This window comes from Conger conger, chromosome 6 (genome assembly GCF_963514075.1).
Source record: "Conger conger chromosome 6, fConCon1.1, whole genome shotgun sequence".
In the NCBI taxonomy this organism is placed as follows: Eukaryota; Metazoa; Chordata; class Actinopteri; order Anguilliformes; family Congridae; genus Conger; species Conger conger.
Genome location: NC_083765.1, coordinates 50,198,424 through 50,224,836, shown reverse-complemented (window position 1 = coordinate 50,224,836; position 26,413 = coordinate 50,198,424). Strand labels below are relative to the sequence as shown.

At 46.1% G+C, this 26,413-nt stretch overlaps 1 protein-coding gene across 1 annotated transcript in view; it reads left to right on the top strand.

The window, feature by feature from the left end:
- Positions 1 to 26,413, top strand: part of LOC133131582 (uncharacterized) — a 70,607-nt gene that overhangs the window by 2,115 nt on the left and 42,079 nt on the right. The window contains exons 2-6 of the mRNA XM_061246955.1: positions 9,378 to 9,575; positions 14,408 to 19,037; positions 25,411 to 25,605; positions 26,011 to 26,134; positions 26,229 to 26,322. Coding sequence (XP_061102939.1) covers positions 9,378 to 9,575; positions 14,408 to 19,037; positions 25,411 to 25,605; positions 26,011 to 26,134; positions 26,229 to 26,322 — 5,241 coding nt within the window. The remainder of the gene's footprint in view (positions 1 to 9,377; positions 9,576 to 14,407; positions 19,038 to 25,410; positions 25,606 to 26,010; positions 26,135 to 26,228; positions 26,323 to 26,413) is intronic.

Genomic DNA, 26,413 nt, shown 5'->3' with positions numbered 1-26,413 from the left:
AAATATTTAACCTGCTATTTTCATCACTTCAGCCAGACTGTAATGAAGTGAATAAAGTGTCTGAGAAAGTTTTGAATGTTGATTTGAGGGATGGTAGGATCTTCTTGGGTGGAGCTGGAGAATACTGCATAAGTGCAGTCTAATTTCATATATTCAAGTAGTTAAATACATCAGACTGAAACCTTGATTACCCTGATTAAGCAGATGTAAAGGAAAGTAATGTTTCATTTTGGTGTGCCACTGAAATACCATAATGTGCAATTTCAGTACTGCTTGCTGAACCAGAATGAACTAGTCAGATAAAGAAACACCCTACATGTGCATATAGAAATTGTAGGATAATAGTTTTGCCTCTTTCAGTTTCCATTATTCAGTAGCAGACCTGGGTTGAAATAGTATTTGTTTTGGATTCAAATATTTTTCTGCATTTGACTAAGCTTGCCTGGTGTATTGGAACAAATGAAATGATCCCAAACGTGTAAACGCCACCCCCATCTGCTCCTCCTTGCAGGCTCCAGGCAAGATCAATGGAGCTCAGAAAAGTACTTTAATCCAAAAAAAAAACTATTTGAACCCAGGTCTGTTCAGTAGGTGCTCAGAGTATTGAGTGAAAGGAGAGTGAAGCCATGATGCTGCTGAAAGGGTCCATGCTTGTAAATTAAAGAGCGAAAAAATAAATACAAACACATTGGAGAAAACAGAGACAGTAAAATCCAACACGGTGCTCTTTGGAACATGTGCCGCAACACATCTGCGCGTGTTTTTTTCTTGCCTATGCATTAGCCATATAATAAAGGCTTTTTAACGCATCCATATCAAGAGTGCCTAGGTCGCCATCCTTTTCTCAACATATGCAGGTATACATGAAGTTTCCTGAGAAGTTTCCGCATGAAGTTTCAAGGCTCGTTGTCTGTTCTTTTCTTCAGTTAGAGGGAGAGTTATAGAGGCATAACCCAGCCCATCTTCCATTTGCTTTTTGTGAATCAGCTCAGGGTATGATTGGAATTACTCTATAATATTTGGCTAAATTGCCATGATTATTCTGTAAATCGTTGGCTATAATCTGAAAGATAGGACCTGCCTATTAGGGTTAAGTGCTGGTGTGTTGAATCAGCAATGTTTACACTGTTGTTTTGATACATTTTAAATGGTTCTCACATGGTCTACATAAAGACCAAACAACTCTGAGGCTATTGTTCAAACATGCACATTCCAAACCTGTAAGCATTGGAAACTTTGGAACGCATTTACTGATTAAATTGAAGTACATTTGGAGTGGTTAATTCTCTGAATTCTCTGCAGGAAATACATCTCGGAGCGGTGAATGCATCTTTAGATCAAGCCACTCCCATTCACATATTGCATTGCACTTTGAGGCTCTTGCAACTGGCTTGAAATGCACATCAAACTAAAGCCATGTGGTCATGAATAGAGAGCAGGGCATGAAATCCACCGTGACGTGGGTGAGGTAGAGAACCCTCACAGGCCATGGGCGTTCGACTGTCAGGCCCTCGGCCTGCCCGGGGAATCCAGAGAAAAGGCATCCTTCGCCCCTTCTCACATACAGATCTCACAGGAGCCCAGACAAAAGAGACTTTATGTTTCTTTGTGTATTTGTGTTACTGGCAGTGCTTCTTGTTTGTGTTCCAGATCAACTAATGCGATGATGAGATGCTGTAGTGCAGCAAGACTTTCTGATTCGTAAGATGCTAGGCCACGGACTCACTTGCATACCAGGTTGTAAATAGCCAGCACTTGTCTGTCAATGTGTACAAACAACATAAACAAGGGCAGATGTGATGAAGAGTTTGTTTAATAGACAAAAAATACAAAACTTCAAACAAATTTGCTATTTTTGCAAAATACTTCCGGAATTTGGATTTGAGATCAAAAGATGAACATGAAACGAAAGCGCAGACAATCAGCTTTGATTGTACGGTATTTACACGTGTGTATGTTTTACCGTTTTACAGAAACAGTTTGTTAAGTCCTCCTGTTTTCGCCAGGGCAAATGGCTGACTGGCTGGTGTTAACTGTTGCTTAGTTGTTTCCCTTTGCATGGATTTTTCACACATAAAAGAGCCGTGAGTGTCTAGTTCAGGTCTTAGCCTTTGTTTTCATCTGTGGAGATTGTATTTGGAGTCGAAGGTATACCCTGCTGAAAAAAAAACAGCTCAAGCTAGGTTTTGAAACAGCTGGTAACTGGTTGACCAGTTCAGACCATAGCTTGAGCTGGTCAAACCATGTCAAGCTTGGAGCAGCTTTATGCCCAGCTTGGCCATGCTGTTTGACCAGCTCATACTCAGCTAGATCAGCTTTATGATCAGCTTGGCCATGCCGGTTGACCAGCTCATGCCCAGCTTATACCAGCTTATGGCCAGCTCATAACCAGCTAGACCAGCTTTATGACCAGCTCATACCCAGCTAGACCAGCTTTATGACCAGCTTAGTGGTACACAGTTGGCATGCAGTGGGCTTAACCCAGCCAGAGATGGATTATTGTATGGATATAGAGTGCAAAATCAAGGTCGTCATAAATGTGTTCCTTCTGCCTGTAAGCCCAGCTATGGTTTAGGTTTTTGGGGGCTCTGTCACCTTGATGCCTGCCACTCTTTAGTGTCCCCAAAAATATTGTTGGCTTTGGTGTGGGGGGGTGCCAGGAGTGAGCACGCACCACATTACACCCTTTTTGTTATCACCCGCTGGGTATGAACATTTCCGTACTAACCAACATGGACCATTAGGCTAAGTGCCGTGATTTGCATGTAAATCTGCTGTTGTGAAAAGCCCTGGTGTTGCATTCCCATGCCCGAGCAGTAGCTGCTTTCTCCTGGTTCCTGAGCTTGTTGGCACACCCCCTCCATTGGACACATCATATAAATATCCGCCTATCCATTTAAATAAAGCTCCTTGAAGTTGAGTAGTTTAGTTCTAGTTTACTTAGTCTTTACGGCACAAAGCCAACGTGCAGACAGTTCACTGTGTAGCTTTCATTCCATCAGCGGGGAAATGGAAAGCATTGCCTCATTCTTCTATGAGCATGTCAGTCATCTTACCCACAAAAGATGGCTGGCTTTATTTTTGTATAAGTGATCCGAGTGACCAAATTCTCAGTGAGACATTTCTGCACCAACTCTTACAGCCTCGCACAGTCAGACTGTGCTGTGAGACATTTCTGCACACACTCTCACACACTCAGACAGTGTAGCGAGTGGCCTGCTACAGGAATGAAGACGTTTAAGTGTGAAAGTAATAAGCGAAGGCTTATTCTCGCCCTGTGCCTCTTGAAGTTCATATTGGGATATTTTTTTTTTGTAGGTCAATTCAGCATTTGTATAAACTCCTGTTATCTTTTGGTTCGTTCAGTATTATCTTCTCTGGTATGTTTTTTATACATTCACCTTCCCCTCCAAAGTGGGAAGTGCACAGATACAGCACAGTGTGGGGGCAAGGTAATGAGATGTATATTCTGTGGTGTCTCCAGCCACACCAAAAGAGAATGTGGCTCTTGTTATTAAGGGTAAGCTAATTCATTAATTTTTCCTCGTCACACTCAGTGAGAACATCTTTGAAAAATAATCAAGACTCAATAAAAAAGGGGGAGAAGGAAGTCAGGGACTGGGAGTGCAAGGAATACATTTTTATTTTTAGGCATAATCGCAGATTTTGAAAGCCTAGAATCATGACATTTAATTAATGAAACCAAAGAACATAGACCAGAGTATCCTTTTTTAGAAGCAGGATTCAGAGGAAGTAATAATAATTTTGTGTGATTTCCAACCTTTAATTTGTAGAATTTGATTTGTTCTCTTCAGTCAAATTCCAGAGAGTCCTTTGTACTTCCACTGAATTATTCTTCATTTTATTTATTCCAATATTTTCAGCACAGCCTTAATTTAGCATGTTTTCAAATAAGTTTCCTCGAAACAATACTTTCAAATGATTTCAAGTTCCCAAATGAAACCTCTACTTTATAATCCCAGCTTTCCAAAACATTATATTTTTGCTATTGTATGGAAGATGTATTGACTGATAAGCATTACAACACATCTCTCTATGGCTTGAATTGAATCAACATTTGTTTGTTTGGTAACTACTAAACGGTTTGTGAATAGGAAGTATTAACAGGAGCATTTAATTTTCAGTTAGGACAGAAAAAAAATGTTGACTGAATCCAGGCCAGATTGCTGGGTCAGTGCTTGCGTGCTGTGTTTAAAATTCTGTTTTTTGAGAACATCAAGTTAATTGTCATACATCCAAACCTTTGTTTATTTGGGAAGCTTCATGGAGCAAATCAGCAAGCATTGACTGTCAGCCAGTCTTCCCAGAATTCACCAGCACTCTTCTGGCCTTTGTGAGAGCTCAGAGGGAATAAGCTTCTCTGCAATAGGCCAAATTTAGATCTGTGTGGTCAAGCAAGCACATTTACCTCAACTGTGCTTCCTGAATAAAGTGTTTTGGCCACTGTTATATATTTTCCAGAAGTGGTTTTTTGTTTTAGTCAGGGTGGAATTGACTTGGTTACAATGCAGGTGTGTTTGGAGTGGAAACACTGGGGCACTGGCTAAATGTGGAACTTCTGAAGGTTAACATCTGTTTCAGGGAAGGAAAAGTGTCAGCTGCAAGGTACACATTCACCTGGGCTTCTGCTGGTATCACCCTGAAGCAGCTTGTCCTGCCCAGTGTGATAATTATAGTTATCCTGTTGATGGTCTTATGCCCATTGACCAGACTGACCCCTTGGACTCTGATATTTAACTGTAGAGGTGGGGTTTCCTTCTGACGGTGACACACTGACCCACTGCTATCGAAAAAAATAAAAATCCTTTCATCACTTCCCTCCCTGACTCAGATTTCATGTTGAAATATTGCTACAATGAAAGACGAGCACCACTCTAGTTTAAATGCTCAGTGAGGGAATTGCCTCTGCGTGACTATAAATGAAGTATTATGGACATGTGCAGTATGTTGGTTGGAAAACTGTTGGATGCCTGCACAGTAGCACATATTGTTTTGAATATAATCACATTTTGTTTTTTCCTCAAATCCTCCATGGATTCAGCTTTGACTGAGGTAAATTGGTGTGTGAAAGCAATGGCAGCTCTGCTTTCAGTGTGGCGTTGCTGCAAAGCTTTTAACAACACCGTCAAATGAGTGAGATAAAGTTCCCCAAAGACGTTTTTTATTGATTATCGATTAGACTGAATGCAACCGGGAGAGATGGGATTAGTGCTAATCTAATACTCTCCCTCCTGGTCTGCCTGCTTTGGTAGATTCGGGAGGTTATTGCTGATCTCCAGGTTGTTGTATGTGCATTCACAGTTGAACTGTATCGCGTTTGGAATGATGTAATTACTTGATGTTGATTGAGGTAATGCACAGTGTTAGTCTTGCAGTCAAAGCTGCAGTTGCATTGTTTTATTGTTGATTTTGTGAACACTGGTCTTATTTTCAAAATGTCTGCTGGCGAGAGAATGCTCATGGCTGTGAAGGGTGGGGCCAAAGGGCTAACGGGTCTCAGGTGGTTTCCGTGTTTGAATAAACGCAGTTAGCCTTAAAGCAGATTTTGACTTTGTTTGCCAATTCAGCAGGGAGACATTGTGCAGAGAAGGAAGGGGTCCCTCTTGGCTGAGCTGCTGCCCTAATGATCCGCTGCATTATTCAGCAGCCTCTTCTGGTCTTCTCGGGAATAAGACGTGAGCCCCTCCGGATGGACTCATGCTGTGTGGCCCCTTGGTGTACGGTGGATGCTTTGTTGACTCCCCTCTCGAGGATTTTAAGGGCTGTCTGTGACACTTTCAGGTCTCTTTTTGGGAATTTCTTTCAGATATATCCCTCAGTGTCGGTCTGAGGGTGATGTTTCATTTCTGTGTTTTTCCTGCGTTTTTCCTTTTTCGTTTCATGCTTTTGTTTCATTTCACTGCGCTAATTCATTGCAGTCATGTGACTTTGTTAACCATCAAACAAAAGCGGCTGTTATATGTAAAATTACAGTAAATATATTGAGCGAATTACAACAAGGAAAATTTACTTTAATTTTATCTTTTTTTTGTTGCCCAGATTTAATCTAATTGCAGTGCACTTTACTGTCTGTTTGAGTAATATACCCAGTGTTCAGTGAGTGTTGCTCACTCATTACTCAATGTTATCAACAGTGTGCACTCATTTAGAGGGGGCGACATGGCAGTAAGAGCAGTCGCCTGGCAGTCGGAGGGTTGCTGGTTCGATCCCCCACCCGGGCTGTGTCGAAGTGTCCCTGAGCAAGACACCTAACCCCCAAATGCTCCTGACGAGCTGGTCGGGGCCTTGCATGGCAGCCAATCACCGTCGGTGTGTGAGTGTGTGTATGAATGGGTGAATGGAGAAACATCAATTGTACAGCGCTTTGGATAAAGGCGCTATATAAATGCCTGCCATTTACCATTTAGATCAAGCCTTAGTAGGAATTATTTCTTTTTTCAACGTACTCATACACTATTCTGCACTATTCTATTCTATAAGTCAGTAGGCTCAAATAGTAAATACAGTAATGGCTGCAAAAATAACACAGCAATAGAACATTAATGTAGTATGAATGTGAAGGCAATGTGCAAGGCAAAACCGCAACCTTATTTACATTGTGAGATACCATAGCAGCACAGAAATGAGATGGGGGGTTGATAAAAGACTCTAAGGATAGGAGCTTTTGTTGAAGAACAAGGATCTACCTCTATTTCTGGAGATTCTCTCTCTGATAAGGTAGCCAAGAATGCAGATTTTTTGTTTAGTGGATCCTCAAATGTACACTCACTGAGCACTTTATTAGGTAGACCTGTCCACCAGCCTGTTTATGCAATTATTGAATAGCAATATGAAAGCATGCAGACATGGTCAAGAGGTTCAGCTGTTTTTCAGACCAAATGTCAGAATGGAGAAGAAAAGTGATCTAAGTAATTTTGATCATGGAATGATTGTTGATGCCAGACAGGGTGGTTTGAGTATCTCAGAAACTACTGATCTGCTAGGATTTTCATGCACAATAGTCTTCAGAGAGAAAATGGTGCAAAAAAAACAAAAAAAAACAATGAGCAGCAGCACATTGTTAATGAGAGAAGTCAGAGGAGAAGGGCCAGACTGGTCAAAGCTGACAGGAAGGTGACAGTAATGCAAATAACAACATATTACCACAGTGGTATGCGGAAGAACATCTCTGAACACACAATGCGTCAAACCTCTAAGTGGATAGGCTACAGCAGCAGAAGTCTAACTAGAAATCTAAGTCAACTAAAAAAATGTCAAATACATACCTAATAGAATGCTCACTGAGTGTATATTCTAAATATTAAATCTTTGAATGAGTTTATTTGAATGAATAAAAATATCTTTGCTAGGCTTACCTGACTTCCTTCAATCACCAAACAAGAAAACAATACTTTTAAATCACAATGGTTTCAGTTATTTCTGATTATCTAGTGTATTTGTGAACCTAATTAATAATTAACCTGAAGATGCTACGATCAGCTGGTCTCAGGGAAGCAGATGTGGTGAATGCTCATTCCTGGAGTAGAACTGTGGCCGTCTGTGCTGCATGTTGCCATGTACCTCTGGAATTTGCTTTAGTCCGTTCCTTGTGTGAATTATTGGTTTCACTAGAAACATTCACTTTGTAGTAGATAAACAAATTGATTACCACCTGTAAAATCGGTTTCTTATTCATGAGATATGTATTAGCAAAATTTCTGGTTTTTCCCTTTTCTTACAGAATAGCTTTGGTGGCCAATCGTACCCTGTCTAATCCAATTAGAGTTAGTGTTAGACACACCGCCCACACCCTGTCCCTTGGCGGCCCGAAGGAGAGTGGCACGCCTTCTTCAAGCCGTCTCGTCTCATGCTCGTGACCGTGATTCCAAGGTGCCTGGGGTGCTTTATTGTGTGGCGATCAGCTGACCCTGCCATGTCCCTCCCTCTGGAGCAGCGAGCCAATTATGCCACTCCACGTGAGCTGGCCAAACTTAGCTTTTGGCAGGACAGGGAATTGAACAGATCTTTCCAATTTTAACAATATTTGTGTTACCAAGGAAAAGGACATTTAAGTTAGGATGATTCCCAGGACCATGACTGACAGGCCCCCTCCAGAAACACTGTGGTGTGAGATTCTTCAGCATGTGCATTGGAAAAGCAATCATTTTAGCTTCAAAGTCACTTCAGTACAAAGTATAAATGGCAGGTTCTTGGTAATGATGGATTATGCTGATCAAAGCAGCAGTATCGGTGTTGGCTGGATGGAGAATTAATGATTTATAGGATAAAAATGCAGAAAAAATGAAAATCACCGGGACAGTTAAACAAGTCGAGGGAAATTTCCTGTCTTGATTTGTATGGTGTATACTGCAACCATCGGTTTTGGCATGATAGATACTGTGATGATTTTTTACATTACATTACATTACATTATTGGCATTTGGCAGACGCTCTTATCCAGAGCGACGTACAACAAAGTGCATACCCATAACCAGGGATAAGTTCGCTGAAAGACCCTAGAGGTAAGTACAATTTCAACTGCTACTTGTACAACAAAGATAAGGGCAAGGGCCAATTTTTTTTTTTTTTTTTTTTTTTTTGAACAAACAAACAAACAGAGCAAAAGTCACCAAAGTTAACTATCCAAACACTGCTTACCTAGCCAACTAAAATACTGATACACAAGTCACAGAGACAGCAATTAAGGTTCACAGGGAGGTAGGGAGGGATGGGGAGAGGTGCTGTTTGAAGAGGTGTGTCTTCAGCTTGCGCTTGAAGGTGGGGAGGGATTCTATAGTTCTGACCTCAACGGGGAGTTCGTTCCACCACCGTGGAGCCAGAACAGACAGTAGTCGTGAGCGTGAGGTGGAGGTTCTGAGAGGGGGAGGTGCCAAGCGGCCTGTGGATTTGTATGGTGTATACTGCTACCATCGGTCATGATTTGTATGGTGTATATTGCTACCATCGGTTTTGGCATGATAGCTACTCAAGAAGAAGTGTTGCAGTATCCAGGGGACAAGGAATCTGTACAGAATGCTAAATGTGTCAGTGGGTTACTGGAGTATCTCAGGGGAAGTCTCTATTTAGACCAAATGCCACAATGTCTAGCCCATCAGAGAGGAGAGAGAGAGGGGAGAGATTGTGAGAGAGAGAGAGAGAGAGAGAGAGAGGAAGGGAGAGAGAGAGAGAGCGCCCCGCTCAGTTGCCATAACTCTGAACTCAGCTCTGATGTCTTTAACAGGCTGTGACATCAGGCTTCTCTTTATTCTTCAATCACACTGGTGAATCTGGCATAGCTGGATTTTACAGCGGGGATATTTTCACTGTTGTTGTGCATTCGGGCCCCACTGACAGACCGCTGTGACGTCTCCTTGCAGGACTCTGACTCGCTGGACGGCTGCATCCAGAGCACCCTCTCCGTGCTGTACCCGCCCTTCCAGGCCACCGCCGGCACCGCGCTGTGCCAGGTGTTCGCCGTGGTGGAACGGGCGTACGGCGGTGACGGCCTCCGCTACCTGTTCAACTTCCTGATCCCAGCCAAGCGCGTCCTCCAGCGGATTCAGCAGGATGCCTGTGTGCGTACTTAATCACCCCCCGTGCGCTTTGACCGTTCCCCCTCTGCCAGTAGTCCTGTGCACTCAGCTATAGCAGAGAAGCAAGGCAGACAAAGGCCGTGTGCGTAAGGGGGTCTGGCTATTATTGTCATCGGGTATTTGGGTATTTAAGAATGAGGCCTCGAGTGGGTAATGCCTGAAGGGCCCTGTCATCGGTTCAGCCTCAAAACCTTCTCTGCTGGCCGACTGTTGAAATAGCTTTTTTAAAATTTAAAGTAGTAGTAATATTAGTTTTATTTTTAATGTCAGCCGCAATTATTATAACAGTATTATCTCCCAATATGCCTCTCTGATTTCAATACCCTTTTAGAGAACAGTGGAGTTCTATGACTTCTGATTTCAGTTATTTCTGATGATCTAGTGTATTAGTCAACCTAATTAATAATTAACCTGAAGATGCTACGATCAGGTGGTGAATCCTTATTCCTGGAGTAGAACAGTGGCTTGGCTGTTTGTACACATGGCAACATCCTACACATGCAGCTGCCGTTAAACATTTCCATAAATGCCCATTAACATCCATTAATGTGACAGCTTTCTAAGTTAAAGACTGATTGCTCTTTTCTGCTGGCTGTTAGCCGTGGCCGTGTGACCCTGAGGGGGTTTGTTCAGTAGTTCAGTAGTAATTTACCTGATGGTAAACTTCTGTTCCTGGAAGTAGTTTCAAACTATTTTAATGGATAACTTGTAAGCAATGTTTTGTTGCTTTCATTCGAAGCCAGCTGGCCACATACTTGGAACTTCTATATGAGATTTATTTTTCCGTAGACGGCATGACGTCGATCCTCAAGCTAAGTCAAATCGTGCTCCCATTGGTGCTGCAACTGAATGATGACCCGTGTCACAGAAATAACCAACACTTGTTCAACTATAATTGTTGTCAGTGCCAGTGGACAGGGCTCTGCATTCTAGCCACAGTTACATTGGGAAAAACAATTGTCCATCAGAAGTAGAGAGATCTCCTTTGTGGAGTCCGTAAGTAAGAACAGATGCTGACGTTTTAGAGCTCAGATTTTGGAGCATTCCAGTTTAAGACTGTCTTACACCATGCCTGGATTTCAGCACTGAAAGTATAGTTTATAGTAATATAGTTATAGAGGACTTCCCTGTTTGCAGGTTTTATGCTCTAGACAGGACATGGGGAAGATTTGCTCAGGGTGAGTGGAGAAGGTCAAATTCAGGCAGCTAATGTGTTTTTGCATTGTAAAGTAACATCTTGTTGTCATCTGTTAGAAAATAAAGCTTCCAATGACACCTCATATACTCAGAATTTGGCCTCATGATTGGTGGAAGGATTTAAGGCCTGAATGGATGTGATTACCTCATTCAGATGGTAAACCAATGATAGCAGATATTCAAGGCAGCTAGACCATCCATTCCATTAACCATGTATCGCCTTTAACCCTTGTGTTGTTTTAAGGGTCAAAAATTATCTGCCACTTTGTTTAACAGCACAGAAAATTATCTAAATTATCTTTTTTCAACTAGAAATTTGATGTCAAGGTTTGTGATGAGTTGTTGACAGGTTGTTTCTTCATGCAAAATAGATTTGGGGTTTAAAATTCAATTAAGCTGCTTTATTTTCGGGGTTTAGTGAAGGCAGGGCATTTTTTACCCTTAGGACAAGGGGAGTATACAGAATGTTAAGACTACACAAGGGTTAAACAAACTTTGTATGCAAGGGGCCAACATCGCTCTGCTAATCGTTGTAATGAGGAACAGACGTATGGCCAATGGGTACTTTCACCCTTTCTTGTTTCAGTTCATCTATAGGCTTTGTCTACAGACGGTTCGGCGACCTTGTAAAAAAAACTCACACTGGATGGACATGCCATTGACCATAGACGGAACCTGGCACAAAGACAAAGAGGTCTGCATGGCGGTGTCAGGGTATCTGACAGATTTCCTCAGGCTCGGTGTAATTGTGCAGGGTGCGTGAAGTTGCTCTAAACATCGGTGCGATTGAAAGGTGGCCTGTGCTGCAGTTTTGTTTACCCTTCTCTTCAGCGTGCTTGGGGACATCCCCACGGGGGGTTAGCCTCCCTCGTGTTGTTGAGGAACTGTGAACTCTCCTGAGGTCAGGGCAAACTCTGTGTAATCGCATGTAGCTGAACGCCCCCCCCCCCCCCCCGTCTTTTGTTTATAAAGTCTGTTTGGCAAGGGGAAGTAATTGAAAACATTTGTTAGGGAGGGAGTTTGTAAATGGGTAAGTAATTTAAGACAGAAGCTGGGAGTCGATGCCTTTTAGCCCGACTCACGGACACCACCTGTCCTGCTTCCCTTCCTCTGAATGGACTTCAAAGGGCAGGATAGTTTTAAACAATCCAAAGTCAGGCTCTTTGAGAATACTCCTTTGGTAGGCTGCTGAAGGCTTTGCTGATGTTATGTTTGGTTTATGATCTGAGCAGAGTATATAGTGGAACGGCCAGAGGATAGGTGTTTTCAATCGTTTTTTTAAACTTTTAAAAACTTTTTATACACCATGAATAGCAATAAGGGCAGAGTCATTTTAGCTTTGAATAAGTTCTAAGAATATGATTCTAGGAAAATTCAGTCTGCTCCAGAACTGAAGCTGTGCTTCTACTGCAGACCACAGGTCACATGTCAGTTAGTAGCTTTGCCCCTGATGTCGTGTTTCTTGTGTGGTGAAGGCCTGCCAGCAGGCAATATGCACATTGCCATTCAATAGCGTCACATCAACAAGAAAGAGTTTGTTAATCTGTAGAACCACAGACAGACTCAGAAGCAGTGAAAGTGCCATAGAGACACAGGGAGAAGAGGGACTACTTGAGCTGTTTGGATAGAGTGTTAATGCTGATCCATCTGCAGATGCCGACCACAAAAAACAGCTCCACACAGTGGAAGTAAATGAGCTGAAAACCTCCCCCTGAACTGATTATAAATTTTCAGTCCTTGATTATCAATGGAGCATTTAATTCACAAAATACTCAATATCATCAGATGTTGCTCAATCAGGCCCCATTTTATCAAAATTACTTGTGGATGCATGTAGACCCCTTCTCTGCCCTCATACAGAGATTATTTATGGGAAGGATTTGCACTGTGCTGATTTTAAATAATCTTGATGTGCTGGTTTTGTTTTTGCTGGATATGCTGAAAGCCAACTCGGTAGTTCACAATGTGGTGCATGCTTTTTGTAAAGAGTACTTTTTTGTGATCTTAATGATTTTTTCCTGAATTTATCATTTCATCTCCCGAACATGTGCTTTACTTCACAATTGTTTAGTCAGATCTTTGGCACTCTTGTTAATCAAGGGAAATTTATGAGAAAAGGTTGAGTCACTTTTAGGGAAAATTCTCCACCCTACCAATTTTAAGCTAACCAACTGCTGCTGGTTAAACATAAAAGGCAATATCTGGGCAGCTGCAGATCACTCAGTCTTCTGCATTGTTTCTCTGAAGTGTCCAAAATTTAAGCCTGGTACTGGGTATTCCATATCTGATTTGCAGAACCATATTGTTCAGAGGTTGTTGCCAGGTCGTGGTGTGGTGATAAAGTCCCTGTTATGGGTCTGGTGTTCCCTGCTGTAGCCACAACTACACTGATTCCACAGAAAGGTTCATATATACACTCACTAAGCACTTAAGCACTATTAGGTATTTATTAGACTCACTTTTTAGGCTTCCACTGCTGTAGCCTATCCACTTAGAGTTATGATGCATTGTGTTCAGAGATGCTCTTCTGCATACCACTGTTGTAATGTATAGTTATTTGCGTTACTGTCACCTTCCTGTCAGGTTTTACCAGTCTGGCCATTCTCCTCTGACGTCTCTCATCAACAAGCCGTTTCTGTCTGCAGAACTGCTGCTCAAATTCAAAATTCATATTCTGCAGTTTCGATAGTCACAGAAAACAAAGAAGTGCATTGTAAATTGCATTGCAAAAAAACAAAAGAGGAAAGAGAAGATGGTTTATTTGTCCATTCAATCAGACAAGGTGATGGGACACAGCCACCAATGTGATATTTTCGACCAATTACAAGCAGTCTTTGCAATTGCGTCAGTGTACAAACATCTTGGCTAGTTTGGCCAGCAGGGGTCTGTGCACTGCAGTGGTCGAAGTCAATGTGGAATTTTGCTTTCTCCGCATACGTGCCATTTTATGTAATTTAGTTCCCACTAAGTAACATAACTTTTTTTTCCATATGAATCATGCCCCCAGCTTTAGTGTCTTGCAGTATCTGTGAATGGGAAATTAAAGATGGATTTTTAATTTCTGCTAAAGCTCTGGTAGAGACTGTGAGATAATTATTTCCAGTCCAATAGTATCTGTCAAGCGGTAATATTCCTTACCCGGGTGAAAAGAAAACCAGGGCTGGATTTGGATTTGAGGGCAACAGTTGATGATTACATTATGTTACATTATTGCCATTTTGGCAGATGCTCTTATCCAGAGCGACGTACAGGTAATCAGACTAAGTAGGAGACAATCCTCCCCTGGAGTAATGCAGGGCTAAGGGCCTTGCTCAAGGGCCCAACGGCTGTGTGGATCTTATTGTGACTACATTTACATTTACATTTATATTTTGTCATTTGGCAGACCCTTTTAATCCAAAGCGACTTTCAGTGCATAGGTTCTACCAAGTCAAAGCATTGCATCCATAACTAGGAAATAACTACACTGGGATTAGAACCACCAACCTTGCGTGTCCTAGTCATTTACCTCAACCACTATGCTACAGGCCGCCCCGTATGAGCATATGATCACTGATATCTAGAACAGACTTTGCAATCGCTTCCAAAATGTTGTCCTCTTCTCCATCTTTCCACAGTACCCATTCTGCGGCTTCCTATTCCGCTTCGAAGGCTGGCCCCTGTGCCTGCACGACAAGATTCTAATCCAGCTGTCTCCCCTGGACGGACGTGTGCTGCAGCCTGGAGACTTCTACCTGCAGGTGGCGCCCTCCCAAAAGAGTAACCCCTGCGTGCTGGTGAAGTATCTATCCGCTGATAGACAGGATGTGGAGGAGTTGGAGGTGCCGGAGATAGCCCAGGCCTCCATCTTCACCATGGACTGGCTGGACTCTGTGAACGGGCAGCGGAGCGGGCCTCGGCTGCAGTGCTGCCTTCTCGCCACGGACAGGGACGTGTTCCGCATGCCCTGGGAGGACGTGGTGCGCCCCGAGTACGTCAGCAGGCCGGAGCGGGTGGAGCACACGGCCGCGGTGGGGGAAGTCGGGGGCGAGGGGGTGGCTCCAAGTCGGGTGCAGGAGAGCCAGCCCTCAAGAAGAAGGAACGCTGGCCTCTTGGCAAATAGCCATAGCTTAACAAATGATGAGGCCATGCTAGGTGAGGACAGTCCGAAGCAGGGCATCAGGATCCCTGTACTGGGACAGTTGCGTGGGCACAGCCCCCTGGATGACTCAGACCTCGAGGGGGAGTACGTGGAGCTGGCCGACATCTCGCTTCCTCGCTTCTTCCCCCAGAAGGGCTCCTTGACCCAGTCCATTAGCCTGAACTACAGGAACAAAAACAAGGCCAGGACTAACAGCCACACAGAGAACAACAACGCAAACGCAAATGCAAATTCCCCTTTCAAAAGCAAAGCCTGCTCTCAGACCATGGTCTGCACAAAGCTCATAGAAAGCCTGGAGAACTCCTACCACCCTGTTATCCTAACTGCTTCTACCGCACCGACCACGGGCAGGACCACGGCATCAAACAACTCCATGTTGAGCCACCTGGCAGGTACAACCTCTGAGATTGCCGAAGCCATGCCCGATGTGGAATCTGTTCTCGAGCTTCCTGAATCCGAGGTTCCCAATTCGCATGATTTGCACAGTAGCACCCTCAGTCACCAGACAGACAGCGCTGTTGTTCCTTCACAACTGACTGATGATGTACTGAGTTATGACAGCAGCCCTGTGGCTGGGGACCGGTGCAGGAATGGTCTACCTGGGGAGGAGGAAGTTGAAGAGGGCCGGCGTGGCGAGTTCCTAAGTAGGGCAGAAGAAACGTGGAGCCATATCGCTGGCAGCCATGGTAGCAGTGTTGGCAGGGAAGAAGACTCTGAGTATGCAGATGCAAATGAGCTGACAGGGGGCATTAAGGGTGAGGACCAGGGGGAGCCCACCTCTAGACCACAACAAAGCATTTTGGGTACCCTTATCCTCTCCCCTACACCTCACCAAGACACTCCCAGTAATTTACTCCCCTCCTCTACCCTAAACCAGGACACTGCCAATAGTATACACCCTTCCTGTAGCCCACAACAAAATACTCCAGATTCTTTACACTCATCCTCTACCCCACACAATCATACTCCTGATTTGTTACACTCCTCCTCTACCCCGCACAATCATACGCCTGATTCTTTACACTCCTCCTCTACCCCACACAATCATACTCCTGATTCTTTACACTCTTTTACCCCACACAATCATACTCCTGATTCTTTACATCCCTCTCCTACCCCACACAATCATACTCCTGATTCTTTACACTCCTCTCCTACCCCACACAATCATACTCCTGATTCTTTACACTCCTCCTCTACCCCACACCAGAACTCTCCTCTTACTTCCTCACCTTCATCTACTCAGCATCAAAACATTCACAACACTTTGCCCCCTGTGTCATGCAGTGACATGAGCGATTGTCCACCCCTCTCTCCCACACTCCACTGTGACCCTCCTGATAATATTTCACCTCCCTCCTCCCTTCAACATCAAAACCCTTCTGACACTCATTCTTTATACCCGTCTTCTACTCCCACTTCTGATATTTCGATTCTCTCCCCTACTCTGCAGCAGATCTGTACCAATACTCCTCTCTCCATTCCTACTCCTAGCCTAAACTCTACCCGTGTGTCACCACCCTCTCCTACTCTGCACCAGGACAATCCTGAGATTCTGTCTGCCTATCCAGTCCCAGGTCAAAATGAGAAACCCACTTTCCCTCCTCTGCAACAAAACCTTAATGCTTGCATACCCATTACTGTTGCTCTGCAACAAAACCCTCTCGGTAATTCAGGCTCATCCCCTACCCTCCTCCAAAATACTCTTGAGTCAAGCCCTCCTGACTTAACAGTTCTTTGCCCTGCCCCAGACAAAAACCCTCTCACAAAAAACATTCCTGATTATGCTGTCCTGACCCCTCCACCAACAGATGCCCTGTTGGAGGAGGGTAATATCTTGTCGAGTTCAGACAATGTCCGACTTTCAGGGACAGAAAAAGGAGAGGATCTTATAAATGGAAGTGACATGAGACCATTGGGCACTCCCAGGTTTGTGGGCTCTTCAGCTCAACAGGGCGAGGGCCCTTTTGATGAAGAGGGCCGGGTGGATGCGCAGGAAGAGGGCCTGGTGGGTGAGCAGGGGGAGGGCCTGATGAATGAGGAAGGGAAGGGCCTGGTGTATGAGCAGTGGGAGCACATGGTGGATGGAAATGCTGAGGGCCTGGTGGAGGAGGAGGAGGGCCTGATGAGTGAGCAAGGGAAGGGCCTGGTGGGTGAGCAGGGGGAGGGTCTGGTGGGTGAGCAGGGAAAGGGTCTGGTGGATGAGGCAGAGGAGGGCCTGCTGAATGAGGAGGAGGGTCTGGTGAGTGAGCAGGGGGAGGACCTTGTGGATAAGACGGAGGGCCTGGTGGGTGAGCAGAGAAAGGGTCTGGGGGATGAGGCAGAGGAGGGCCTGCTGAATGAGGAGGAGGGCCTGATGAGTGAGTGGGTGGAGGACCTGGTGGGTGAGCAGGGGGAGGGCCTGGTGGGTGAACAGGGAAAGGGTCTGGTGGATGAGGCAGAGGAGAGCCTGCTGAATGAGGAGGAAGGTCTGGTGAGTGAGCAGGGGGAGGACCTGGTGGGTGAGCAGGGAAAGGGTCTGGGGGATGAGGCAGAGGAGGGCCTGCTGAATGAGGAGGAGGGTCTGGTGAGTGAGAGGGTGGAGGACCTGGTGGATGAGCAGGGGGAGGGCCTGGTGGGTGAGCAGGGAAAGGGTCTGGGGGATGAGGCAGAGGAGGGCCTGCTGAATGAGGAGGAGGGTCTGGTGAGTGAGAGGGTGGAGGACCTGGTGGGTGAGCAGGGGGAGGGCCTGGTGGGTGAGCAGGGAAAGGGTCTGGGGGATGAGGCAGAGGAGGGCCTGCTGAATGAGGAGGAGGGCCTGATGAGTGAGCGGGTGGAGGACCTGGTGGGTGAGCAGGGGGAGGGCCTGGTGGGTGAGCAGGGAAAGGGCCTGGGGGATGAGGCAGAGGAGGGCCTGCTGAATGAGGAGGAGGGCCTGATGAGTGAGCGGGTGGAGGACCTGGTGGGTGAGCAGGGGGAGGGCCTGGTGGATGAGCAGGGAAAGGGTCTGGGGGATGAGGCAGAGGAGGGCCTGCTGAATGAGGAGGAGGGCCTGGTGGGTGAGCAGGGGGAGGACCTGGTGGGTGGGCAGGGGGAGCACATGGTGGATGAAAATGCTGAGGGCCTGGTGGGTGAGAATTGTGAGGGCCTGGTGAAGGAGGGCCTGATGAGTGAGCAAGGGAAGGGCCTGGTGAATGAGGAGCGGAAGGGTCTGGGGGATGAGGCAGGGGAGGACCTGCTGAATGAGGAGGAGGACCTGGTGGGTGAGCAGGGTGAGGACCTGGTGGATGAGCAGGGGGAGGACCTGGTGGATGAGCAGGGGGAGGGTCTGGTGAATGAGGAGCGGAAGGGTCTGGGGGATGAGGCAGAGGAGGGCCTGCTGAATGAGGAGGAGGGCCTGATGAGTGAGCAGGGGGAGGGCCTGGTGGGTGAACAGGGGGAAGGCTCGATCAGTGCGGAGAGCATCAGGAAGGCATCAGATGGCACAGAACAACAGCGTGTGGAGCACAAGGTGGAGGAGGGTAGGGAAACTCGGGTGCCTGTTGAAGTCGTGGCTGCAGTGGGGAGAGTAGAGGAGCAACAGATACTTTCTTCAGAAATGGCACCACAGCCTGAGGGAGCAGCACCAGCAGCACCTCCGGAGGCAGGCAGCTCTGCCACTGCAGCAGCCAAGGGTGCGGTTCTTCTGGGCTGCTGGCAGAAAGAGAAAGAGGAGGGAACGGAGACTGGGAGCCAACCACAGGGAGCGACCGTAATAGAGGCGGGCTCAGAATTTTGTCAGCCAATAGCATTGGCAAGAGAGAGTGCAGAAGACAGCCAGGAGGCTGTTAACAGCAGTGCCCCGGGTGCCAAGGTGGGACTAAGGCATGGCACGGCCCCTGTGGGCAGGGCTGAAGCTGCTCTGAACGGCTCACACGCCCCGTGCATGCAGATGAGCCCCAGCCAGGCTCACAGCCACGCTGCGCATGCGGCGGATGCAGGCGAGCGGAGGCAAGAGGATGACGGCCTGGGCGAAGAGCGGATTCAGAGGGCGGAGGAGAAGAGCAGCGAGCCTCGGACACCTTCCAGCTCGAACGCCCCCTCTGTAGGGAAACTCCACGGCCCACCCATGGACGCCCACCGGCAAGGTAGACCTTTAATTCACATGTCGAACAGGCTGTTTCATATCTCACCTGATAGTAACTGCATTCCATCTATTATTTCCCTCCCTCTCAAACCACAACATTCTTTGAGAACTACTCACGTCTGAGCCCATCTGCAAGCGAATGTTCCCTGGTGAAATGCTACGATCGCTCCTCTGGCTTTTTTGTTTTTAAACAGCGCTCTCTCTCTCTCTCTTTCCTCTGGAGAAATTTCCCATGATGCTGAATGACCTGCTCCCTGCTTCATCTGCACCCTCCTCTTCCTCCTCCTCCTCCCCTTCCTCCTTTTCCTCCTCCTTTACCTCAGCCCATCGGTATGCTTTTAAACACCCATTTCACAATCGCTCTCCTGCATGGTTTTAACAAACAACATACTCCACCTGTCTGCCCACCCTTTACTGTATTTATTCTTTTTCCAACTGCTGCATTTCTGTTTTATGTTCGGAATTTACAATGTGGGGGTGAGCTTGGGTTTATGTATGTATACTAGGAACTGTACTCGAGAAAATGTTTTTACCTTTGTTGTGGGCTTGGAAAGGCTACAAACGGCTATGTTATTTGGTTTCATTTCCCATATAAGGTGCTTCAGTTATTATAAAAGTATACATTCTTAAATGAGGCACAGTTGTTTCTGAAGCCATATGGGAAACGCGACACCCTGAATTAATGCCCGGTCAAGTCTTCGCTGGTGTTGAAGGTGTTGTGACAGGCGCGTCGTTATTTCAGACACCCACGCGCCTGTCAGTGTGCTATGCTTCCACATCCTGTTCGTTTTCACATGTAGACACACCAGCCAATGTGCTGTTCGTTTAAACTTTCCCTCTTTCTTTGCCCCTTTGATTTGGATAGTATTTAGTACTTCTAGCACTGGAGGAAACAATTCACACAATTCACAATAAACCATTTTCATTGCACTCTGTACCTCCACGTTTCACATAATGCTGTTTTTATATCTCAATAAAAAACATTTGCCCTTATTACCGTATATATACACACACACCCAAAATGGCCTCCAATAACCCCACAAAATTTTTTGTTCATATATTCTAATATATTAAGATATTAAGATATTTTTTCTAATCATGTCAATAAGATGGATTCTTTTCTATTACTGTAATATTGAATCATTGTTTATCTCATCTCCGGGTGCGGGGTTCTTCTTCTTTCCCTACATATTCTTTGTTATCCCTATCAGATTTAATACGTTTAGATGTCAGATGCACAACGGGTGCTTGCTTAAATGAACTTCACTGGGTGACAATGCTGTGTGATATCAGTGTGTATTTATTCAAGTCCACGGAAGGAATAACTGTGGAGGATGAATGAAAATTGTAAATAAGGTCCAGAATACCAGAATAAGGTCTTGGTTGACTAGTTTCAAAAAACATGAGTACGAGCAGATTTGATCGTAAACTGTGTGTAAGAAAGTTTATACTAACATTTCAGCATTTATCCATTTTTTCTTGATGGCTTAACACAGCTACTGTAGAGCTGAGTGACATTCAGGGTGTCGGGTGCTGTATTATCCTGGTTTGAGGCAGTGGTGTGTCAGCGGTGTGATGCAGCAGCTCTGGGGTTCAGTGAGATTCAGTGGGGTGTTGCGGTGTTCAATCGCAGCTGAAGCAATGGGGTGTCGATTGTGTTCTGGGACTTGTCCGGCCCCAGTTGAGATGAAGGCGTGCCCAAACATGCTGGGTTTGTTGTGAAAACTGGGGGATGGATAACACGGGTGGCTAACTGTGCTCAGAAATGCTAAAGACAGAGCATGTGGGAAAGAACAAACAGATGTGGGATTGCCATTATAAGAACTTCTAATATAATTTGTACGCACAGCATTTCACCAGTTTTTTACATTTATTATTACATTTCACCCAAATGGGAAAAGAAGCAACTTCTCTGCTGCATTTATTATTCATTGAGTTATTACTGTTGAACGATGACTGAATTAGACTGCTTGTGGCAGTTCTATGTTTTAGTATTAAATACAGTGCCTGTGTTTGCCTGAATCAGAATGCATGGAATGTGCTATAAATCCACACATGGGAGCTGGTCTTTCATGCGTTATACTCACAAACGCTCTTTCCAAGGCTGTTGGGAAGCAAGCAGCAATAGATGGGCTCTGTCGCGGGGCCAAATGGTTCATTTTTATTGAAAGACTAGCAGAGCAAAGCCAGTAATAAGACTGATGAATGTTTGGTGGTATCTCAAGGATTAACTCTTTGAATGGAGCTCATTGCCAACAGCAACGTTTCAGAACTTGTGAGACGAGCAAAGCTATTTCTTCTCCTCGAATAACCTGCAGTATCTAACAGCTAAGTAGGGCACATGATAGGGAGCAGAACTGTATGCCCATAGTTATGGTTATCACAACTTTATACATTCTGTGATATGATACTTTACCTGTACATAGACTAACATACACCAGTGTGGTGAAACTATGTACCCGTGTGATCTGTAAAAGATGTGAACAATGTAGTATAGCGTTCTACTGTATCTGTACAGGCTGTAACATACATGACCAGTGTGGTATACAGATACATTTTTATTGAATAAATTAAATATTAATTTAAAAATAGACATTTTGTCTAACAATCTGTAGCCATTAAGTGTTACAAATATGCAAAAATACAGGAAATTAGTCAGGGGCAATTACTTTTCACAGCACTGTAACTCTTTACCTGTGAATTCTGTAACAGATACGATCAGAGTATTTAGTGTACTGTATATAACCTAGAACTGCCATGACCCGGAAGTCAGTCCTGAAATTTGTCTTTGTGATCTGTGACAGCCATGTCCAGAGTTGTGTATCACCCCACTGTGTACAATCTGACATCGACCCAGAGTGATGCTGTACTCTTTGCTGGACTGTGAGGCAGGAGGTTCAGAGGTCAGGAATCAGCTTTTCAGTGAAAACCCTGTGCTCGATTGTTCTTGCCTGGTGCAATTGGCCCAACCGAGAGAACCAGAAGACAGGATTTGCACTTTTTGAGAGTGTTCCAATACACCAGACACACTCAGTAAACTCAGAGATCTTGGTGTGAAATATGGCTTTCCCTGTCATATTATGTTTCCCTGATTTACCCCTAATCTCCTCTCCTGTGCACTTCTTTGCTTAGCTTCCACGTCTGCATTCCGTCTATTGCAGACCTCCTGGGAATGCAAGTACGCTCCGAAATAAAGTCAGAAAAAGTGCCTAAAAAGGTACAAATACTTGTTGCTGGGGCGGTACCCTATAGGTACATGAAAACTGTACCCCTAGCCAGCAATATACACTCAGTGAGCACTTTATTAGGTATTTATTAGATTTATATTTAGGTGTAATAAAGTTAAAATGTTCCTAATATAGTGCTCAGTGAGTGTATAATTAATTTTTAAACAAAAATGCATCTCCACTGTGACTTTCTTTCTGAGAGTGCAGCGAGAGTGTAGCGCTCTCTGTGAGTTTTGCATGTAAGATGGCCTGCAGACAAGTCTGCCAGTGGCCAGCCAGGAGCCTTTAGTCCCATGGGTTTTGGTAAGTACCGGGATCCTTTAGTCCCAGGGTTTTGGTAGGTGCCGGGAGCCTTTAGTCCCAGGGTTTTGGTAAGTGCCGGGATCCTTTAGTCCCAGGGTTTTGGTAAATCCTGGGAGCCTTTAATCCTAGGGTTTTGGTAGGTGCCGGGAGCCTTTAGTCCCAGGGTTTTGGTAGGTGCCGGGTTTTGGTAAGTTCCGGGAGCCTTTAGTCCCAGGGTTTTGGTAAATTCCGGGAGCCTTTAGTCCCAGGGTTTTGGTAAGTCCCGGGAGCCTTTAGTCCCAGGGTTTTGGTAGGTGCCCGGAGCCTTTAGTCCCAGGGTTTTGGTAGGTGCCGGGAGCCTTTAATCCCAGGGTTTTGGTAGGTGCCGGGAGCCTTTAGTCCCAGGGTTCTGGTAAGTGCCGGGAGCCTTTAGTCCCAGGGTTTTGGTAGGTGCCAGGATCCTTTAATCCTAGGGTTTTGGTAGGTGCCGGGAGCCTTTAGTCCCAGGGTTTTGGTAAGTGCCGGGAGCCTTTAGTCCCAGGGTTTTGGTAAGTGCCGGGATCCTTTAGTCCCAGGGTTTTGGTAAGTGCCGGGATCCTTTAGTCCCAGGGTTTTGGTAAGTGCCGGGATCCTTTAGTCCCAGGGTTTTGGTAAGTGCCGGGATCCTTTAGTCCCAGGGTTTTGGTAAGTCCTGGGAGCCTTTAATCCTAGGGTTTTGGTAGGTGCCGGGAGCCTTTAGTCCCAGGGTTTTGGTAGGTGCCGGGTTTTGGTAAGTTCAGGGAGCCTTTAGTCCCAGGGTTTTGGTAAATTCCGGGAGCCTTTAGTCCCAGGGTTTTGGTAAGTCCCGGGAGCCTTTAGTCCCAGGGTTTTGGTAAGTCCCGGGAGCCTTTAGTCCCAGGGTTTTGGTAAGTCCCGGGAGCCTTTAGTCCCAGGGTTTTGGTAGGTGCCCGGAGCCTTTAGTCCCAGGGTTTTGGTAAGTGCCGGGAGCCTTTAGTCCCAGGGTTTTGGTAAGTGCCGGGATCCTTTAGTCCCAGGGTTTTGGTAAGTGCCGGGATCCTTTAGTCCCAGGGTTTTGGTAAGTGCCGGGATCCTTTAGTCCCAGGGTTTTGGTAAGTCCTGGGAGCCTTTAATCCTAGGGTTTTGGTAGGTGCCGGGAGCCTTTAGTCCCAGGGTTTTGGTAGGTGCCGGGTTTTGGTAAGTTCAGGGAGCCTTTAGTCCCAGGGTTTTGGTAAATTCCGGGAGCCTTTAGTCCCAGGGTTTTGGTAAGTCCCGGGAGCCTTTAGTCCCAGGGTTTTGGTAGGTGCCCGGAGCCTTTAGTCCCAGGGTTTTGGTAGGTGCCGGGAGCCTTTAATCCCAGGGTTTTGGTAGGTTCCGGGAGCCTTTAGTCCCAGGGTTCTGGTAAGTGCCGGGAGCCTTTAGTCCCAGGGTTTTGGTAAATTCCGGGAGCCTTTAGTCCCAGGGTTTTGGTAAGTTCCGGCAGCATTTAGTCCCAGGGTTTTGGTAAATCCCGGGAGCCTTTAGTCCCAGGGTTTTGGTAAATCCCGGGAGCCTTTAGTCCCAGGGTTTTGGTAAGTGCCGGGATCCTTTAGTCCCAGGGTTTTGGTAAGTGCCAGGATCCTTTAATCCTAGGGTTTTGGTAGGTGCCGGGATCCTTTAGTCCCAGGGTTTTGGTAAGTGCCGGGATCCTTTAGTCCCAGGGTTTTGGTAAATCCTGGGAGCCTTTAATCCTAGGGTTTTGGTAGGTGCCGGGAGCCTTTAGTCCCAGGGTTTTGGTAGGTGCCCGGAGCCTTTAATCCCAGGGTTTTGGTAAGTGCCGGGATCCTTTAGTCCCAGGGTTTTGGTAAGTGCCGGGATCCTTTAGTCCCAGGGTTTTGGTAAGTCCTGGGAGCCTTTAATCCTAGGGTTTTGGTAGGTGCCGGGAGCCTTTAGTCCCAGGGTTTTGGTAGGTGCCGGGTTTTGGTAAGTTCCGGGAGCCTTTAGTCCCAGGGTTTTGGTAAATTCCGGGAGCCTTTAGTCCCAGGGTTTTGGTAAGTCCCGGGAGCCTTTAGTCCCAGGGTTTTGGTAGGTGCCCGGAGCCTTTAGTCCCAGGGTTTTGGTAGGTGCCGGGAGCCTTTAATCCCAGGATTTTGGTAGGTGCCGGGAGCCTTTAGTCCCAGGGTTCTGGTAAGTGCCGGGAGCCTTTAGTCCCAGGGTTTTGGTAAATTCCGGGAGCCTTTAGTCCCAGGGTTTTGGTAAGTTCCGGGAGCATTTAGTCCCAGGGTTTTGGTAAGTTCCGGGAGCCTTTAGTCCCAGGGTTTTGGTAAGTTCCGGGAGCCTTTAGTCCCAGGGTTTTGGTAAGTGCTGCGAGGAATGCGGCAGATTAGCCCGGCAGATCCATGCGTGTGAAGCCGGCCCGCGGCAGGCACCAGCGGCCTCGATGCCGCTCGGGGTTAGCGGGGATTTAGCTCCACAGCGTACCCCAGACCTCCCTTTCCCACGTTTCCTGTGTGTCTCGTGTGCCTGGTGGTGACGGAGCGTTTTTGAACATGTTCAGACGCCCCAGCCATGGAGCTGGTGGCTGAAAAATGACTGGCAGCACTGTGATGAATGACTCTTTCTCTCTTTGAGTGGGAGTGAACCACGCTGCTTACTGCTGCTATGGAAAGTTAAATCTCCTTATGGGTCTGATGTTTGCTGTGATCCCAGTTTAGTCATTATAGTTGGTTTAATTGTTTATAGACTCATATCTTAATATATCTTTATCTATTTATTGCTTGTCCACTGTATCAGTATGTCATCAATGGTGTGTGAATGTGCGTGTGTGTACGTGTGTGTATGTGCGTGTGTGTGTGTGACTCTGACCCCCTGTGTGTCTCCACCCTGCAGGCCCAGACCTGGGGGAAGGGGTGAGTCCAGTGCCTGGCCTCCCATCCCTGGGGGAGCAGGCTGGGGCAGATGCCACTGAAAAGCAGCAGGACTCTCTTTGCCTCCTGCCAAGGTCTTCAGAGGCCCAGCCCCTGCTCTCCCAGCCCCACGACATCAACACAGAGGTGCTGGGCTCTGGCGTGCTCTCTCTACCTGGTGAGTGGGGGCTCCCTCTTCCAGACCTGGAACTTGCTTTACCAAGCTTGTCTGGTGTATTGGAACCTATGAAATACTCTCAAAAAGTGTAAAGCCCGCCTTCTGGTCTTCTTGGTTGGCTCAGTTGCACCAGACAAGACCAGTTGGGCACAGAAAGGTATTTGAATCCAAAACCATTACTGTACATATTTGACCCAGGTCTAGTCCCTACACCAGGAAACTGCAGAGTGTACAAGTGGCAAAACAAAGTGCACATTGGCACCACATTTGTCTTAAACTTACAAGTAAATGCACATCCCAGTTTTTTTGTCTTAGTTAAAATAAACTGTTATGATTCTATAAAAAAAAAAAATTAGCAGCTTTGCAGAAGTTTTCACTGTACCTTTTCGTTTGACCACTTCACAGGCACAAGAGACAAATATGGGCGTGCCCTGGTTACCGTGACTACTAGGAATACGATTTGGTTGAACCCAAGCTGCAACGCCAGTGAGCTGGCACGGATTGTCGTCTACTTCTACGCCATCCTCAGGTAAGGAACCTGGCCCAGTTTCATAGCACCATTGTTCTGGATGCTCGAAGTTAGAAGGTAGAAAACCGGCAACTCAATTTCTTGTGTACCACAGGAAGGAGGTCCGATCCCTGGGTATGACAGTTTTGGTGGATGCGCGCAGATGTTCGCCCGTTCCTGCCCTTTTCAAAGCATTTAGTATCGCACAGGTAAGCCACTTCTTCTGCACTTGAAATAGCTCATAGCTGGTTGACCAGTTCAGACCTGCTCCTAGCTCAACATGGTTTGACCAGCTACAGT